At 43.2% G+C, this 18,983-nt stretch overlaps 1 protein-coding gene across 1 annotated transcript in view; it reads left to right on the top strand.

Moving 5' to 3' along the window:
- The window catches only part of LOC141783620 (uncharacterized), a 218,608-nt gene that overhangs the window by 134,718 nt on the left and 64,907 nt on the right, over positions 1 to 18,983 (top strand). Inside the window, exon 21 of the mRNA XM_074661012.1 lies at positions 12,438 to 12,494. Within this exon, the coding sequence (XP_074517113.1) occupies positions 12,438 to 12,494 (57 nt within the window). The remainder of the gene's footprint in view (positions 1 to 12,437; positions 12,495 to 18,983) is intronic.

Below are 18,983 nucleotides of genomic sequence, written 5' to 3'. Positions count from 1 at the left end.
CAGTGCCCATCTTGATTCCAAAGAAAGATCCTCTCTCATGTAAGTTTTTATTAACATTAAAATGTAACTGCATTCATGAACATTTTGCACACACACAGTTGGGTTAGGTAAATAATAATAGTTTAGGTAAATAAGGTTATTATATATTATAACTATTTATTAACTGATTAAATACTTGAGTAGAGGACACACCTGTTCTGAGTCTTATCTGGGTTGTGAAAGGTGAAATATCAGTGTTCAGATGCAGCCACCAGGTTTGTTACTAAAACACTGAGGGGTGAATTCACAACAGAATTGTGCGGCTTTTGTAGCCGCTAAACCTGCAGAAATAAGACAAAAAGAAACTCTCAAAGAGGGTGAAATACACCCGTAACTGTGCTGCTTAGTCAACAGCGTCTCGGTCATCATCATCATTCCTCTTCTTCCCCTATGGGACATAAGGCTTCAATGAGCTCTCTCCATTGTATACGGTCCTTGGCAGCATGTTGGGCCTCTCCCCATGACAGGTTCATCTTGTCCAGCTCCTGTGTCACAGTTCTGCGCCAGGTGGATTTGGGCCTCCCGGGTTTTCTTTTGCCTGGTGGTGTCCATCTTAAGGCGACTCTCGGGATCCGGTCCTGCTCCATTCTCAGCACATGGCCTAGCCATCTCAGACGTCTGTGTGTAATTTCCTTGATGATGCTACGGCTACCGTTTTTTTTGTACAGTTGATGGTTGGAGATTTTGTTTGGCCAAAAGATCTGGCATATTCGTCGGAGGCATCCATTGTGAAAAACTTCCACTCTCCTCATATCACTTTTGATCACTCGCCAACTCTCTGAGCCATACAGCAGAACAGACTTGACATTGCTGTTGTACAAAAGCATCTTAGTTTTAAGGCTGTATTGCTTGGACCTCCAGATGGAACGGAGTTGGGAGAAGGCACCCTGAGCCTTTCCCAGCCTTGTTTTAATGTCTTTCTGCACTGCACTATCTTTACTGATGAGGCTGCCCAGGTATGTGAACTCTTCCACAAACTCAAGTGGTGCCCCATTTACAAGAATGGGTGCTGCAGGGGTGGAGTTTACACACATCACTTGAGTTTTGGAGATGTTGATGTTTAGTCCAACCTGTCTGGCAAAGTTGTTGAGCCTGTCAGTTTTGGCCTGCATGTTCGAGTGGTTGGTTGTAAGGAGAGCGATATCGTCTGCAAAGTCAAGATCTTCCAGCTGAGAGAACAGGGTCCACTGGATGCCTCTGGGTTTGTCTGCTGTGGTGTTTGTTGTGATCCAGTCTATGGTAACAAGGAAAAGGATGGGAGAGATGATGCACCCCTGTCTCACTCCGGACTGTACGGAAAACCTTTCAGAGATGGTATTGCCCATGATGACACTGCACTCAAAATGTTCATAGAATGTTTTTATGATTTGCGCCTCGGTGCTCCTGTGATAATTACACATATTTAAATTAGGAAATATTCTGACATTTGGTGCAAAATTGTCCCTTTTCTATTCAAATGAGTAGAACTGCCCCTCTTAGTGGATTAGTTGAATAATTAGTTGTTTTGGTCTCAGTCGACTTAGATTTCTTTAGTTGATTAGTTGTTTTTTATGCTCTTTTCATGTTGAATGACGTATTTCCAGTAAACTTCTGAGCACATCTCTGGTAAACAGCAGATTTAAAGTGGTGCTTTAGTGAGATTCTTTGTGGAGAAACTCAGTTTTACAGATCTGTCCATTAAATCAACTGATCGATTAGTCGATGAAATTGTACGAGTGTTAGTCTTTGGTCGAGGACAGCCCTACAAATGAGCCTCATTGCAAAAACCGTCCAAGTCTTGCAGCGCTAATAGCCACCTCTAAACTCTGATGGCCTCCTCCTGAAATATACAGATCTTTATTAAAATACCAAACTCCAAAAGAGACCATTCCAGCTCTTTGCTCCAGTGAGTCCCTTTGACAGATCCATGTAAGTGTCTTGTAGGTAAAGTGTGTTTTTCTGATGATCACATGAATAACAGAGAGTTTATTATCAGAAGGACACTGTTACTCTACCAGATATCTTAAATATCTGTTAACAAAGTGATTGTTGGAGCCATAATGTAGTTTGTTTTATTTGATCCTTCCTTCAACACAAGGTGACATGCAGTTCTGACATTGACCACAGGGTGGAGCATTAATGTAGGAAGTGTATATAGGTAAACTCCTCAGGTGATGACAGTCAGGTGTGTGAGACGGGACTGTTCACAGAAAGTAGCATCATTTTCATTTCATTGTGAACAGTCACACATCACATGTAGAACCTCTTCTGCTTTATTCCACACCCTGTTATCATGTTTGAAATCAAGTTGGTTTTAATGTTTATTTTCATACTGATGAAGTAACAGTAACTATCACTTGCTGCAGGTCAGAAGGTCCATACATGGACTCTGGACTGAACCTCCAACCTCTGCTTCAGCCTACATACCCTCCGTGACTCTAATCTGTTAACCTCATAAACATTCTTTCACACTCTTTTTGAATATATCCTGATGAAGCTGTGAACGTCATTAAAACCTTTCCAGCATGGTTACATTCATCTTTTCTGTCGCTGACAGACACTAAAGTCAGTAAAATCATCTTCCTTTTCTTGTAGACCAGAACAGCTGTGAATGTTTGGGCCTTTACATCCTTATAATACTCATATTGTCCTAGAATGATCCCACATGATGGAGCTAAAGTGGGAAGTACTTTAAAAAGAGGAGGGAAATCATTGAGTGGGAACAGAATAATAATAATAATAATAATAATAATATATTAGATTTATATAGCGCTTTTTAGTGATCTCAAAGACGCTTAACATAGTCGGGGGGAAAACGGTGTGAGACAGACAGGAGACGAACGACAAAAACCAGGCGACATACACAGGCACAATCACATACATACACACGGACTGATTGGTAGGAGGAGGGAGGGGGCTACGGGTAAGCAGATGAGAAAAGATGGGTCTTGAGGCGGGACTGGAATAGGGTGAGGGAATCAGACTGTCTAATGAGTTGTGGGAGGGAGTTCCAGAGCTTGGGAGCTGCCCTGGAGAATGCTCTGTCCCCAAAGCTGCGGAGTTTGGACGTGGGGGTGGAGAGTAAACCAGCTGAGGTGGATCTGAGGGACCGTTGAGGTTGGTAGGGGGAGAGGAGGTCAGAGAGATAGGGGGGTGCAAGTTGGTGGAGGGCTTTGTAGGTGAGGGTCAGGATTTTGTATGAGATCCGGTGGGAGACGGGGAGCCAGTGAAGGTCTTTCAGGACTGGGGTGATGTGATGCCATGATTTGGTGTGGGTGAGGAGTCGGGCAGCTGCATTCTGGACCAGTTGTAGTTTATTGATGGAGGTGTTGCTGGTGCCATAGAGGAGTGAGTTGCAATAGTCAAGGCGGGAGGAGATGAAGGCGTGGATGAGTTTCTCTGCAGCAGGGGGTGTGAGGGAGGGACGGATCTTTGCGATATTGCGAAGGTGGAAGAAGGATATTTTGACCAGTTGGCGGATGTGGGGCTCGAGGGAGAGGGTGGAGTCAAAGATCACGCCAAGGTTGCGTGCCTGGGGGGAGGGGGAAACAGAAGTGCCATCGATGTTGAGTGTGAGGTTGTTGGTTTTGGTGAGGGTGGATTCGGAGCCAATGAGGAGGAGTTGTGTTTTGTCGCTGTTTAGTTTTAGAAAATTCTGTTGCATCCAGGCTTTAATTGCAGAGAGGCAGGAGTTGATGTGGGAGAGCGGTGGGTTGTGGGGGGTGTTGGTGCTGAGGTAGATCTGAGTGTCGTCGGCATAGCAGTGGAAGTCCAGGTTGAAGTGGCGTAGGATCTGACCGAGGGGGAATATGTAGATTATGAACAGGAGTGGACCGAGTACAGAGCCTTGGGGGACACCTTGTGTGACTGTGGATGTGGCAGAGGAGTTGTTGTGAAGGGAGATGAAATGAGATCTGTTGGTGAGGTATGACCGGAGCCAGCTGAGTGCAGTACCTTCGATACCGATGTCTTGGAGTCTGGTGAGAAGAATGTTGTGACATACGGTATCGAAGGCTGCACTCAGGTCCAGGAGGATGAGGATGCTGGGGGGGAGGGGTCAGGGGGTCCAGAGGGATGGAGAGAAAAGGGGTCGGCGTGGTTGCTGCTGGGTCAGACACGGGGAGCAGTGAGTTGTTGATGGTGGTGATTTTGTCGCTGAAGAACTGAAGGAATGAGTTACATAGATCGGGTGAGGGGTCAGAGAGGGTGTTGGCACGAGGCTTGAGGAGAGTGTTGACAGTGGAGAAGAGGGTTCGGGGGTTACGGGTGGGGTCATTGATGATGGTGGAGAAGTAGTCAGATTTGGCAGCAGTGATGGCGTCTTTGTAGGTGATGAGGTGAGATTTGTAGGCTTCGAGGTGAACAGTGAGTGATGATTTTCTCCAGAGGCGTTCAAGTTGGCGGCCGGTCTGTTTGAGTTTTCTGAGGTGGGGTGTGAACCAGGGGGAGGAGGTGTTGAATGAAACAGTTTTGGTTCTCAGGGGGGCCAGTGAGTTAAGGGAGGCAGACAGGGTGGCGTTGAGGTGGTTGGTGAGATCATCGGGCGAGGTGGGGGGTGGGTCCAGGTGGAGGGCAGCAGATAGCAGGTCGGAGAGATGGAGGGGATCAATGGACTTGATGTTGCGGAATGAGATGACTCTGGGGAGTTTCAGACGGGGTGATGGGGACGGGATTGTGAATTGGATGAGTTTGTGATCAGATAGGGGAAAGGGGGATTGTTGGATGTTCAGAACCGGGACGTTGGCAGAGCAGACGAGATCCAGAATATGGCCTTTATTGTGTGTGGGGAAGGTGATGTGCTGGGTGAGGTTGAAGTTGTCCAGTAGAGTGGAGAAATCAGAGGCAAGTTTACAGGTGGGGGAGTCCATGTGGATGTTGAAGTCGCCCAGTAGCAGTAGGGGTAAGGGGAGGGATGATGCTAGGGTGAGGAGTTCAGACAGATCGGAGAGGAAGGATGAATTTGGTTTAGGTGGGCGGTAAATGAGAATGACTGTGTTGGAGCAAGTTTTGAAGGCGAGGGATTCGAATGAGGTGACTGTAGGGAAAGTGATTTCGGTGGTCCTGAGGTTCCTGTTGAATAAGACTGCGAGGCCCCCTCCACGACGGGAGGGGCGGGGTTTACAGAGGTAGCCGAAGTTGGGGGGAGATGCTTGGTTGAGGGAGAAGAAGTCTTCGGGTTGTTGCCAGGTTTCAGTGAGCAGGAGGAAGTCCAGTGAATTGTCCAGGATGAGTTCGTGGAGGATGGGGGCTTTGTTGTTAAGTGAACGGGTGTTGAGGAGGGCAAAGTTGGATGAGTGGGAGGGTGGTGTGATGGGGGCACGCTGGAGAGGTTTGAGGTTGGCCAGGTTCACAGTGTGGCGGGGTGCAGGGGAGGGGGGGCGTCGGGGTGAATGATTTGGATGTTGTAAGTCTGGGTGGTGGGGGTAATGGAGGACTGGAGATCATCGGAGTTCATGAGTGATTGACAGCCGGCTCAGAGACGGCAGACTCCAGATCAGCTCTGATTGGTTGATTTCCTCCGGTCAGTGAAATCCTGCAGATGCCGTTAGGAGCAGCAGAGAATACCAGAGGACACAGATGAACATGATTTACTACTGTCACGATATAGCGACCGTTTTATAAAAATAACTTTTTTTAATCATATTTGCTCCATTTCTACCCACTGCAGCTTTAAATGTCAGGGTTTAGGTTATCGTTTATCATTCTATCTTTTTTTTACCTGCTTACATACTTGAGTTGAAGACACACCTGTGCACATGCACCTACAGTTTCTTGGTTATGAGTCTTTTCCTGATAAGGTGAAACATCAGCATGCAGATGCAGCTACCAGGTGAACACTGAGTTCTAGCAACATTAGAGTTGTAACTAAGGTTCAGTTGTTTTATTTCTGCGTGGCATGGTGTCATACAGAGTTTAGATTATGATGTTTGCTTATCACAATAATCATTACATAACCTCTTTTGCTGTATTCCACACTGTTATCCTGCTGCTTTTGCTTTTAATGTTTATTTTTATACTGATGAAGTAACAGTACCTATTACTTGCTGTAGTTCAAAAGGTTCATCGGTGAACCCAAAGGCAGATGTCCAGCGTTCGGTCCAGCCTCCATACTTTCCGTGAGTCTAATCTGTTAACCTCATAAACATTCTTTCACACTCTTTTTGAATATATCCTGATGAAGCTGTGAACATCATTAAAACCTTTCCAGCATGGTTACATTCATCTTTTCTGTCGCTGACAGACACTAAAGTCAGTAAGGTCAACTTCCTCTTCTTGTAGACCAGAACAGCTGTGAATGTTTGGGCCTTTACATCCTTATAATACTCATATTGTCCTAGAATGATCCCACATGATGGAGTTAAAGTGGGAACTACTTTAAAAAGATTGTAGAAATCATTGAGTGGGAACAGAATCTACTTTTACTGAACTTTTCTGATGCCTACTTGGTAGTTTCTGTGTTTCCAGCAGTGGATGTTTGATAATCTAATATCCCACCCTGGTGGTCTTTCTCTCTTGTCTACTAGACTGAGTACAGAAAAATTCATGAGGAGGCGCTATTATATATTATAACTATTTATTAACTGATTAAATACTTGAGTAGAGGACACACCTGTTCTGAGTCTTATCTGGGTTGTGAAAGGTGAAATATCAGTGTGCAGATGCAGCCACCAGGTTTGTTACTAAAACACTGAGGGGTGAATTCACAAAAGGATTGTGCGGCTTTTGTAGCCGCTAAACCTGCACAAATAAGACAAAAAGAAACTCTCAACGAGGGTGAAATACACCCGTAACTGTGCTGCTTAGCCAACAGCGTCTCGGTGCTCCTGTGATAATTACACATATTTAAATTAGGAAATATTCTGACATTTGGTGCAAAATTGTCCCTTTTCTATTCAAATGAGTAGAACTGCCCCTCTTAGTGGATTAGTTGAATAATTAGTTGTTTTGGTCTCAGTTGACTTAGATTTCTTTGGTTGATTAGTTGTTTTTTATGCTCTTTTCATGCTGAATGACGTATTTCCAGTAAACTTCTGAGCACATCTCTGGTAAACAGCAGATTTAAAGTGGTGCTTTAGTGTGATTCTTTGTGGAGAAACTCAGTTTTACAGATCTGTCCATTAAATCAACTAATCGATTAGTCGATGAAATTGTACGAGTGTTAGTCTTTGGTCGAGGACAGCCCTACAAATGAGCCTCATTGCAAAAACCGTCCAATTCTTGCAGCGCTAATAGCCACCTCTAAACTCTGATGGCCTCCTCCTGAAATATACAGATATTTATTAAAATACCAAACTCCAAAAGAGACCATTCCAGCTCTTTGCTCCAGTGTGTCCCTTTGACAGATCCATGTAAGTGTCTTGTAGGTAAAGTGTCTTTTTCTGATGATCACATGAATAACAGAGAGTTTATTATCAGAAGGACACTGTTACTCTACCAGATATCTTAAATATCTGTTAACAAAGTGATTGTTGGAGCCATAATGTAGTTTGTTTTATTTGATCCTTCCTTCAACACAAGGTGACATGCAGTTCTGACATTGACCACAGGGTGGAGCATTAATGTAGGAAGTGTATATAGGTAAACTCCTCAGGTGATGACAGTCAGGTGTGTGAGACGGGACTGTTCACAGAAAGTAGCATCATTTGCATTTCATTTTGTACAGTCACACATCACATGTAGAACCTCTTCTGCTTTATTCCACACCCTGTTATCATGTTTGAAATCAAGTTGGTTTTAATGTTTATTTTCATACTGATGAAGTAACAGTAACTATCACTTGCTGCAGGTCAGAAGGTCCATACATGGACTCTGGACTGAACCTCCAACCTCTGCTTCAGCCTACATACCCTCCGTGAGTCTAATCTGTTAACCTCATAAACATTCTTTCACACTCTTTTTGAATATATCCTGATGAAGCTGTGAACATCATTAAAACCTTTCCAGCATGGTTACATTCATCTTTTCTGTCGCTGACAGACACTAAAGTCAGTAAAATCATCTTCCTTTTCTTGTAGACCAGAACAGCTGTGAATGTTTGGGCCTTTACATCCTTATAATACTCATATTGTCCTAGAATGATCCCACATGATGGAGTTAAAGTGGGAAGTACTTTAAAAAGAGGAGGGAAATCATTGAGTGGGAACATAATAATAATAATAATAATAATAATAATATATTAGATTTATATAGCGCTTTTTAGTGATCTCAAAGACGCTTAACATAGTCGGGGGGAAAACGGTGTGAGACAGACAGGAGACGAACGACAAAAAACAGGCGACATACACAGGCACAATCACATACATACACACGGACTGATTGGTAGGAGGAGGGGGCTACGGGTAAGCAGATGAGAAAAGATGGGTTTTGAGGCGGGACTGGAATAGGGTGAGGGAATCAGACTGTCTAATGAGTTGTGGGAGGGAGTTCCAGAGCTTGGGAGCTGCCCTGGAGAATGCTCTGTCCCCAAAGCTGCGGAGTTTGGACTTGGGGGTGGAAAGTAGACCAGCTGAGGTGGATCTGAGGGACTGTTGAGGTTGGTAGGGGGAGAGGAGGTCAGAGAGATAGGGGGGTGCAAGTTGGTGGAGGGCTTTGTAGGTGAGGGTCAGGATTTTGTATGAGATCCGGTGGGAGACGGGGAGCCAGTGAAGGTCTTTCAGGACTGGGGTGATGTGATGCCATGATTTGGTGTGGGTGAGGAGTCGGGCAGCTGCATTCTGGACCAGTTGTAGTTTATTGATGGAGGTGTTGCTGGTGCCATAGAGGAGTGAGTTGCAATAGTCAAGGCGGGAGGAGATGAAGGCGTGGATGAGTTTCTCTGCTGCAGGGGGTGTGAGGGAGGGACGGATCTTTGCGATATTGCGAAGGTGGAAGAAGGATATTTTGACCAGTTGGCGGATGTGGGGCTCGAGGGAGAGGGTGGAGTCAAAGATCACGCCAAGGTTGCGTGCCTGGGGGGAGGGGGAAACAGAAGTGCCATCGATGTTGAGTGTGAGGTTGTTGGTTTTGGTGAGGGTGGATTCGGAGCCAATGAGGAGGAGTTGTGTTTTGTCGCTGTTTAGTTTTAGAAAATTCTGTTGCATCCAGGCTTTAATTGCAGAGAGGCAGGAGTTGATGTGGGAGAGCGGTGGGTTGTGGGGGGTGTTGGTGCTGAGGTAGATCTGAGTGTCGTCGGCATAGCAGTGGAAGTCCAGGTTGAAGTGGCGTAGGATCTGACCGAGGGGGAATATGTAGATTATGAACAGGAGTGGACCGAGTACAGAGCCTTGGGGGACACCTTGTGTGACTGTGGATGTGGCAGAGGAGTTGTTGTGAAGGGAGATGAAATGAGATCTGTTGGTGAGGTATGACCGGAGCCAGCTGAGTGCAGTACCTTCGATACCGATGTCTTGGAGTCTGGTGAGAAGAATGTTGTGACATACGGTATCGAAGGCTGCACTCAGGTCCAGGAGGATGAGGATGCTGGGGGGGAGGGGTCAGGGGGTCCAGAGGGATGGAGAGAATAGGGGTCGGCGTGGTTGCTGCTGGGTCAGACACGGGGAGCAGTGAGTTGTTGATGGTGGTGATTTTGTCGCTGAAGAACTGAAGGAATGAGTTACATAGATCGGGTGAGGGGTCAGAGAGGGTGTTGGCACGAGGCTTGAGGAGAGTGTTGACAGTGGAGAAGAGGGTTCGGGGGTTACGGGTGGGGTCATTGATGATGGTGGAGAAGTAGTCAGATTTGGCAGCAGTGATGGCGTCTTTGTAGGTGATGAGGTGAGATTTGTAGGCTTCGAGGTGAACAGTGAGTGATGATTTTCTCCAGAGGCGTTCAAGTTGGCGGCCGGTCTGTTTGAGTTTTCTGAGGTGGGGTGTGAACCAGGGGGAGGAGGTGTTGAATGAAACAGTTTTGGTTCTCAGGGGGGCCAGTGAGTTAAGGGAGGCAGACAGGGTGGCGTTGAGGTGGTTGGTGAGATCATCGGGCGAGGTGGGGGGTGGGTCCAGGTGGAGGGCAGCAGATAGCAGGTCGGAGAGATGGAGGGGATCAATGGACTTGATGTTGCGGAATGAGATGACTCTGGGGAGTTTCAGACGGGGTGATGGGGACGGGATTGTGAATTGGATGAGTTTGTGATCAGATAGGGGAAAGGGGGATTGTTGGATGTTCAGAACCGGGACGTTGGCAGAGCAGACGAGATCCAGAATATGGCCTTTATTGTGTGTGGGGAAGGTGATGTGCTGGGTGAGGTTGAAGTTGTCCAGTAGAGTGGAGAAATCAGAGGCAAGTTTACAGGTGGGGGAGTCCATGTGGATGACAGACAGATCGGAGAGGAAGGATGAATTTGGTTTAGGTGGGCGGTAAATGAGAATGACTGTGTTGGAGCAAGTTTTGAAGGCGAGGGATTCGAATGAGGTGACTGTAGGGAAAGTGAGTTCGGTGGTCCTGAGGTTCCTGTTGAATAAGACTGCGAGGCCCCCTCCACGACGGGAGGGGCGGGGTTTACAGAGGTAGCCGAAGTTGGGGGGAGATGCTTGGTTGAGGGAGAAGAAGTCATCGGGTTGTTGCCAGGTTTCAGTGAGCAGGAGGAAGTCCAGTGAATTGTCCAGGATGAGTTCGTGGAGGATGGGGGCTTTGTTGTTAAGTGAACGGGTGTTGAGGAGGGCAAAGTTGGATGAGTGGGAGGGTGGTGTGATGGGGGCACGCTGGAGAGGTTTGAGGTTGGCCAGGTTCACAGTGTGGCGGGGTGCAGGGGAGGGGGGGCGTCGGGGTGAATGATTTGGATGTTGTAAGTCTGGGTGGTGGGGGTAATGGAGGACTGGAGATCATCGGAGTTCATGAGTGATTGACAGCCGGCTCAGAGACGGCAGACTCCAGATCAGCTCTGATTGGTTGATTTCCTCCGGTCAGTGAAATCCTGCAGATGCCGTTAGGAGCAGCAGAGAATACCGGAGGACACAGATGAACATGATTTACTACTGTCACGATATAGCGACCGTTTTATAAAAATAACTTTTTTTAATCATATTTGCTCCATTTCTACCCACTGCAGCTTTAAATGTCAGGGTTTAGGTTATCGTTTATCATTCTATCTTTTTTTTACCTGCTTACATACTTGAGTTGAAGACACACCTGTGCACATGCACCTACAGTTTCTTGGTTATGAGTCTTTTCCTGATAAGGTGAAACATCAGCATGCAGATGCAGCTACCAGGTGAACACTGAGTTCTAGCAACATTAGAGTTGTAACTAAGGTTCAGTTGTTTTATTTCTGCGTGGCATGACGTCATACAGAGTTTAGATTATGATGTTTGCTTATCACAATAATCATTACATAACCTCTTTTGCTGTATTCCACACTGTTATCCTGCTGCTTTTGCTTTTAATGTTTATTTTTATACTGATGAAGTAACAGTACCTATTACTTGCTGTAGTTCAATAGATCCATCGGTGGACCCAAAGGCAGATGTCCAGCGTTCGGTCCAGCCTCCAGACCCTCCGTGAGTCTAATCTGTTAACCTCATAAACATTCTTTCACACTCTTTTTGAATATATCCTGATGAAGCTGTGAACATCATTAAAACCTTTCCAGCATGGTTACATTCATCTTTTCTGTCGCTGACAGACACTAAAGTCAGTAAGGTCAACTTCCTTTTCTTGTAGACCAGAACAGCTGTGAATGTTTGGGCCTTTACATCCTTATAATACTCATATGGTCCTAGAATGATCCCACATGATGGAGTTAAAGTGGGAACTACTTTAAAAAGATTGTAGAAATCATTGAGTGGGAACAGAATCTACTTTTACTTAGATTTTCTGATGCCTACTTGGTAGTTTCTGTGTTTCCAGCAGTGGATGTTTGATAATCTAATATCCCACCCTGGTGGTCTTTCTCTCTTGTCTACTAGACTGAGTACAGAAAAATTCATGAGGAGGCGCTATTATATATTATAACTATTTATTAACTGATTGAATACTTGAGTAGAGGACACACCTGTTCTGAGTCTTATCTGGGTTGTGAAAGGTGAAATATCAGTTTGAAATCAAGTTGGTTTTAATGTTTATTTTCATACTGATGAAGTAACAGTAACTATCACTTGCTGCAGGTCAGAAGGTCCATACATGGACTCTGGACTGAACCTCCAACCTCTGCTTCAGCCTACATACCCTCCGTGAGTCTAATCTGTTAACCTCATAAACATTCTTTCACACTCTTTTTGAATATATCCTGATGAAGCTGTGAACATCATTAAAACCTTTCCAGCATGGTTACATTCATATTTTCTGTCGCTGACAGACACTAAAGTCAGTAAAATCATCTTCCTTTTCTTGTAGACCTTTTCTCAGATTCTCTGATGACTATTTGGTAGTTTCTGTGTATCCAGCAGTGGATGTCTAATAATCTAATCTCCCACCCTGGTGGTCTTTCTCTCTTGTCTACCAGACCCCCCGGATGGTCAAAAACTCCCCCTCTTGATTTCAAAGAAGGATCCTCTGGCATGTAAGTTTTTATGAACATTAAAATGTAACTGCATTCATGAACATTTTGCACACACACAGTTGGGTTAGGTAAATAATAATAGGTTAGGTAAATAAGGGTATTATATATTATAACTATTTATTAACTGATTAAATACTTGAGTTGAGGACACACCTGTTCTGAGTCTTATCAGGGTTGTGAAAGGTGAAATATCAGTGTTCAGATGCAGCCACCAGGTTTGTTACTAAAACACTGAGGGGTGAATTCACAAAAGGATTGTGCAGCTTTTGTAGCCGCTAAACCTGCACAAATAAGACAAAAAGAAACTCTCAAAGAGGGTGAAATACACCCGTAACTGTGCTGCTTAGCCAACAGCGTCTCGGTGCTCCTGTGATAATTACACATATTTAAATTAGGAAATATTCTGACATTTGGCACAAAATTGTCCCTTTTCTATTCACATGAGTAGAACTGCCCCTCTTAGTGGATTAGTTGAATAATTAGTTGTTTTGGTCTCAGTTGACTTAGATTTCTTTAGTTGATTAGTTGTTTTTTATGCTCTTTTCATGCTGAATGACGTATTTCCAGTAAACTTCTGAGCACATCTCTGGTAAACAGCAGATTTAAAGTGGTGCTTTAGTGTGATTCTTTGTGGAGAAACTCAGTTTTACAGATCTGTCCATTAAATCAACTAATCGATTAGTCGATGAAATTGTACGAGTGTTAGTCTTTGGTCGAGGACAGCCCTACAAATGAGCCTCATTGCAAAAACCGTCCAATTCTTGCAGCGCTAATAGCCACCTCTAAACTCTGATGGCCTCCTCCTGAAATATACAGATCTTTATTAAAATACCAAACTCCAAAAGAGACCATTCCAGCTCTTTGCTCCAGTGTGTCCCTTTGACAGATCCATCTAAGTGTCTTGTAGGTAAAGTGTGTTTTTCTGATGATCACATGAATAACAGAGAGTTTATTATCAGAAGGACACTGTTACTCTACCAGATATCTTAAATATCTGTTAACAAAGTGATTGTTGGAGCCATAATGTAGTTTGTTTTATTTGATCCTTCCTTCAACACAAGGTGACATGCAGTTCTGACATTGACCACAGGGTGGAGCATTAATGTAGGAAGTGTATATAGGTAAACTCCTCAGGTGATGACAGTCAGGTGTGTGAGACGGGACTGTTCACAGAAAGTAGCATCATTTGCATTTCATTTTGTACAGTCACACATCACATGTAGAACCTCTTCTGCTTTATTCCACACCCTGTTATCATGTTTGAAATCAAGTTGGTTTTAATGTTTATTTTCATACTGATGAAGTAACAGTAACTATCACTTGCTGCAGGTCAGAAGGTCCATACATGGACTCTGGACTGAACCTCCAACCTCTGCTTCAGCCTACATACCCTCCGTGAGTCTAATCTGTTAACCTCATAAACATTCTTTCACACTCTTTTTGAATATATCCTGATGAAGCTGTGAACATCATTAAAACCTTTCCAGCATGGTTACATTCATCTTTTCTGTCGCTGACAGACACTAAAGTCAGTAAAATCATCTTCCTCTTCTTGTAGACCAGAACAGCTGTGAATGTTTGGGCCTTTACATCCTTATAATACTCATATTGTCCTAGAATGATCCCACATGATGGAGTTAAAGTGGGAACTACTTTAAAAAGATTGTAGAAATCATTGAGTGGGAACAGAATCTACTTTTGCTTAAGTTTTCTGATGCCTACTTGGTAGTTTCTGTGTTTCCAGCAGTGGATGTTTAATAATCTAATCTCCCACCCTGGTGGTCTTTCTCTCTTGTCTACTAGATGGAGTTACCTGAGGACACCCCCCAGAATGTCAATCAATGGTCTCCAAGAAAGATCCTCTCTCATGTAAGTTTTTATTAACATTTAAATGTAACTGCATTCATGAACATTTTGCACACACACAGTTGGGTTAGGTAAATAATAATAGGTTAGGTAAATAAGGTTATTATATATTATAACTATTTATTAACTGATTAAATACTTGAGTAGAGGACACACCTGTTCTGAGTCTTATCTGGGTGGTGAAAGGTGAAATATCAGTGTTCAGATGCAGCCACCAGGTTTGTTACTAAAACACTGAGGGGTGAATTTACAAAATGATTGTGCGGCTTTTGTAGCCGCTAAACCTGCACAAATAAGACAAAAAGAAACTCTGAAAGAGGGTGAAATACACCCGTAACTGTGCTGCTTAGCCAACAGCGTCTCGGTGCTCCTGTGATAATTACACATATTTAAATTAGGAAATATTCTGACATTTGGCACAAAATTGTCCCTTTTCTATTCACATGAGTAGAACTGCCCCTCTTAGTGGATTAGTTGAATAATTAGTTGTGTTGGTCTCAGTCGACTTAGATTTCAGAGCATAAACTGCTGTTCAAAGAAATGACTGACAGCACATAAACATACACGGTTATCTGAAGTTAGGGCCTGGGTCTGGGTATCATCGGATAATCCGTTTTTCCTTTTGAATTCAGAAAGGAAAAAACGTTTTTTTATTTTTTCGTTTTAAACCAAAAACGAGAAAACGGCCGTTTTCTCGTTTTTGGTTTCTGAATCAAAAAATGAAAAACGAACCCAAACCGGGCCGTTTGTTTGTTTTTGCGAATTCCTTTTCTCATTATTCGTTTTGAATTGAAGAACGGAAGTCACGTGGGTTTTTCGTTTTTTCGTTTTAAACCAAAAACGAAAAATGGAATCACGTGGTGCTCTGTTTGTTTCTTGTTTCCAAACGAAAAACGAAAAAAACAAATTAAAAAAACGATCCGATTTAGTTTCTTCAAGTTTCTTTCTGTCATTTTCTCTTTTGAATCGAGGAGCGGAGAACGGCAGTCACGTGACCAGGAAGTGAAGGCAAACATGTCAAAATAAAAGCCAAGAAGATAGTTTGGTCATTCTATAAAAGTGTAACATTATTTAAGCACAGGATCAAAGTAACAGTAGAAGATAAATAGGCTAAATAAATACACAAATAAGTACATACATAGATATTTTTTAGTTTTGTTCTTTTCATTAACACATGAATATCTTTTATCCAAAAAGTGTGTGATAAATTACAGGGAGGGTCTCTACAGATGTTATACAACAGGGAGGGTCTCTACAGATGTTATTCAGATCTCTCACATAATTGACAATTTTCTCTCTCACACCCTCACTATGGGCTGTTTCTTTATGTCTGCAGGTGAGAAGCACTATGTGGCTAATCCTTTCAACACACCTGACACTTCCACCTGATCCCTTCACTCCATTAGGAAGACTGTAGCCGAGTAGTTCTATATCATGATAATGCTGATTTTTCAACCAGCGATTATGACATTAATGCCAGCTAGACAGAATAAAGCTCTGTCTGTCATGACAATACTGTACTGGACTGAAGGCCACTTCATCACTCCAGATACTGTAGATCTAACAGATACCTGCTGTCTTCAGATGGCTGTAAAGAGTCACCCGAGTAAAGGAAAGGCCTTCAGTACAGTTCTATTGTCATGACAGACAGAGCTTTATTCTGTCTAGCTGGCATTAATGTCATAACCACTGGTTGAAAAATCTGCCTTATCATGATGTCGAACAAATTAACTAAATTACATATACTAACAAACAGACTAGAAATGATTGAAAAGCATCATAAACTACCAAATAGACTAGAAATGATTGAAAAGCATCATAAACCACCAAACAGAATACAGAAAGTTAGTGATTTCAGTTTTTTAGTGAACTCAGGCTGATTAATCCTCATATTAGACTATGATGTCTGAAGGTTGGCAAACATGCTGATCAACCATACTTATCTATCATTGACCAGGATTATTGACTTGACTTTTCATCTATAAATGCGTCAAAATTGAAAATTTGACTGAAAAGAAAATCCTTGGGGATTGAGGAGTGGTGACCTCTGACCCCTACGGTGGGTAACGTCACAGAAGGCCTACTCATAAAATGCACTGACTTCACTTGTACTGAAACTCCCTCCAAACTAAATTGTAAAGCTGACGGCCCCTCAATATGAACTGATCAATACAATCAAACTTTATTGTCCACCAGGGTGGATTTTTCTCTTCGGCTCACAAAACACAGAAAACAACAGACATTAAAAACCAGACAGCAGTTAGTAAAAAACAGAGACAGGTTATGTTACACATTAAAACAGTTCATGTCAGTGTCTGTGGCACAGATCTGCTCAGTCACTGTGTTGAGTTTAGAGTATTGATGGCATTTGGGATGAAAGACTTTTTAAACACATGTTTAGTTGCCAGAGGGGCTCTATAGCGCCTCCCGACTGGCTGCAGAGAGGATGGGAGCTATCTGCCAGGATACTCCTCGCTTTCTTCCTCGTCCTTTCTGTAAAAAGTTGAGTCAAGGGCTTTTGGGGTTTACCACCTATTTTGCCTACCATTGACACAATCCTAGACAGTTTATTCTTCTATCTACAGTGTAGGTGACCGTACCAGGCAGGAAGTTTAAAGGTTAAAACACTCTCAACAATAGTTTTGTACACTAATTCTAAAATCTGCCGGCTGACACCGAGGCCACTGAGTTTCCTTAGAAGATAAAGTCGCTGTGAGCATCTCTTGAAGATATACTCTGTATTTTCAGAGAAGCTCACCTGGGTGTCCAGGACTGTACCGAGGTATTTAAAGTGTTCCACAGTTTCAACATGTTGGCCATCAAGTGAAACTGGCTCTGTGATCAGATGTTGTTTTGTGCAGCACATGATTCATTCTTTCGTCTCGGCCACATTGATTTCTAGCTGGCTAGTGTGACACCGTGTCTGAAGGGCTGTAGTGTGGGCCAGATAGGCAGCTTCACCTAATGGGCCTGTTTCCTGTAAAAGACCAACTAAGGCCATGTCATCCACATACTTAAACAGTCTAAAATGTTTCTCATTGGTCATAAATTCATGAGTAAAAAGAGAGAATAGCACAGGGGAAAGAACACAGCCTTGTGGGCAGCCTGTCTGACATGTTCTCCCTGACACAGACCCTCTGATCCACAACACTAACCCTGTGTTGATGTTGAGATCAAGGAGCCTTTTCAGGAGAATATGCGTCTTCATTGAGTTAAAAGCTGAGCTAAAATCCACAAATAAAGCTCTGGCATAACCTTTAGGATGCATAAGGTGTTTTGTGGACGGTGTTAAGCAGAGTCAGCGTCGTCTGGGACTCTGTCGCTCTTATTTAAGCGAACTGGAGCAGATCTAGCTTAGTAGCCACTGTGCTGGTCAGGTGGCTGGCAAGAACTCGTTCCATGGTTTTACACAATATGGAGGTTATTGCGATGGGCCAAAGATCATTTGGCTTACTTGCGCCTGGCTTTTTTAGCACAGGCCTAATTATTGTGAATTTCCATGATTTTGGCACAGTGTAGGTGTCTAGGATATATAATTAATTAGGCTTTTTTAGGTACAGTATGTATTTATTTAGCCTATTTATCTTCTACTGTTACTTTGATCATGTGCTTAAATAATGTTACACTTTTATAGAATGACCAAACTATCTTCTTGGCTTTTATTTTGACATGTTTGCCTTCACTTCCTGGTCACGTGACTGCCGTTCTCCGCTCCTCGATTCAAAAGAGAAAATGACAGAAAGAAACTAAATCGGATCGTTTTTTTAATTTGTTTTTTTCGTTTTTCGTTTGGAAACAAAAAACAAACAGAGCACCACGTGATTTCGTTTGTGGTTTAAAACGAAAAAACGAAAAACCCACGTGACTTCCGTTCTTCAATTCAAAACGAATAATGAGAAAAGGAATTCGCAAAAACAAACAAACGGCCCGGTTTGGGTTCGTTTTTCATTTTTTGATTCAGAAACAAAAAACGAGAAAACGGCCGTTTTCTCGTTTTTGGTTTAAAACGAAAAAATAAAAAACGTTTTTTCCTTTCTGAATTCCAAAGGAAAAACGGATTATTCGATGATACCCAGACCTGTACGACGGTACGAAAAGAAGTATGAGAAAGTTAAGATAAGAATATGAAGATGTTCTTGCATGAGGCCCGTTGTTTGTTGTAGCTATTATGGGACTCAGGACTATTTATTTATAGGAAATTGTGACATTAGTACATTGTCCCTACTGTTATTTTATCTATCTTTCTTTCTGTTATTCCATCTATCTTTATCTAGTATTTCTCAAATTAGTTTCAATAAAACTGACAAATTCACAACATACTGTATATTATCGTGATATAAAATTACATATACCATGATAGACATGTTTATCCATATGGAGAAGCAGCTGCAAGAGCGGGACCTGCCTGAGCGGGTGCAGCAGCTGCGGAAGCGGGAGCTGCGGTAGCGGGAGCAGCAGAAGCTGCGGCTTCTACAGGACACATTATAATCCTACATTTCTAATACTAAAAAACAATGTATTGACTGATACAAACATAATCCCTCTCAATCATCACTTATGTCCCACTAGAAGTGTGTTGTGTTGTCTGTTTCTGCAGAGACCCTGCAGCCTTCTGCCCGTATT

The sequence above is a fragment of the Sebastes fasciatus genome, chromosome 15 (genome assembly GCF_043250625.1).
Source record: "Sebastes fasciatus isolate fSebFas1 chromosome 15, fSebFas1.pri, whole genome shotgun sequence".
NCBI lineage: Eukaryota > Metazoa > Chordata > Actinopteri > Perciformes > Sebastidae > Sebastes > Sebastes fasciatus.
Note: the sequence above shows the minus strand (reverse complement) of the source record. Positions and strands in the feature narration are given on the sequence as shown.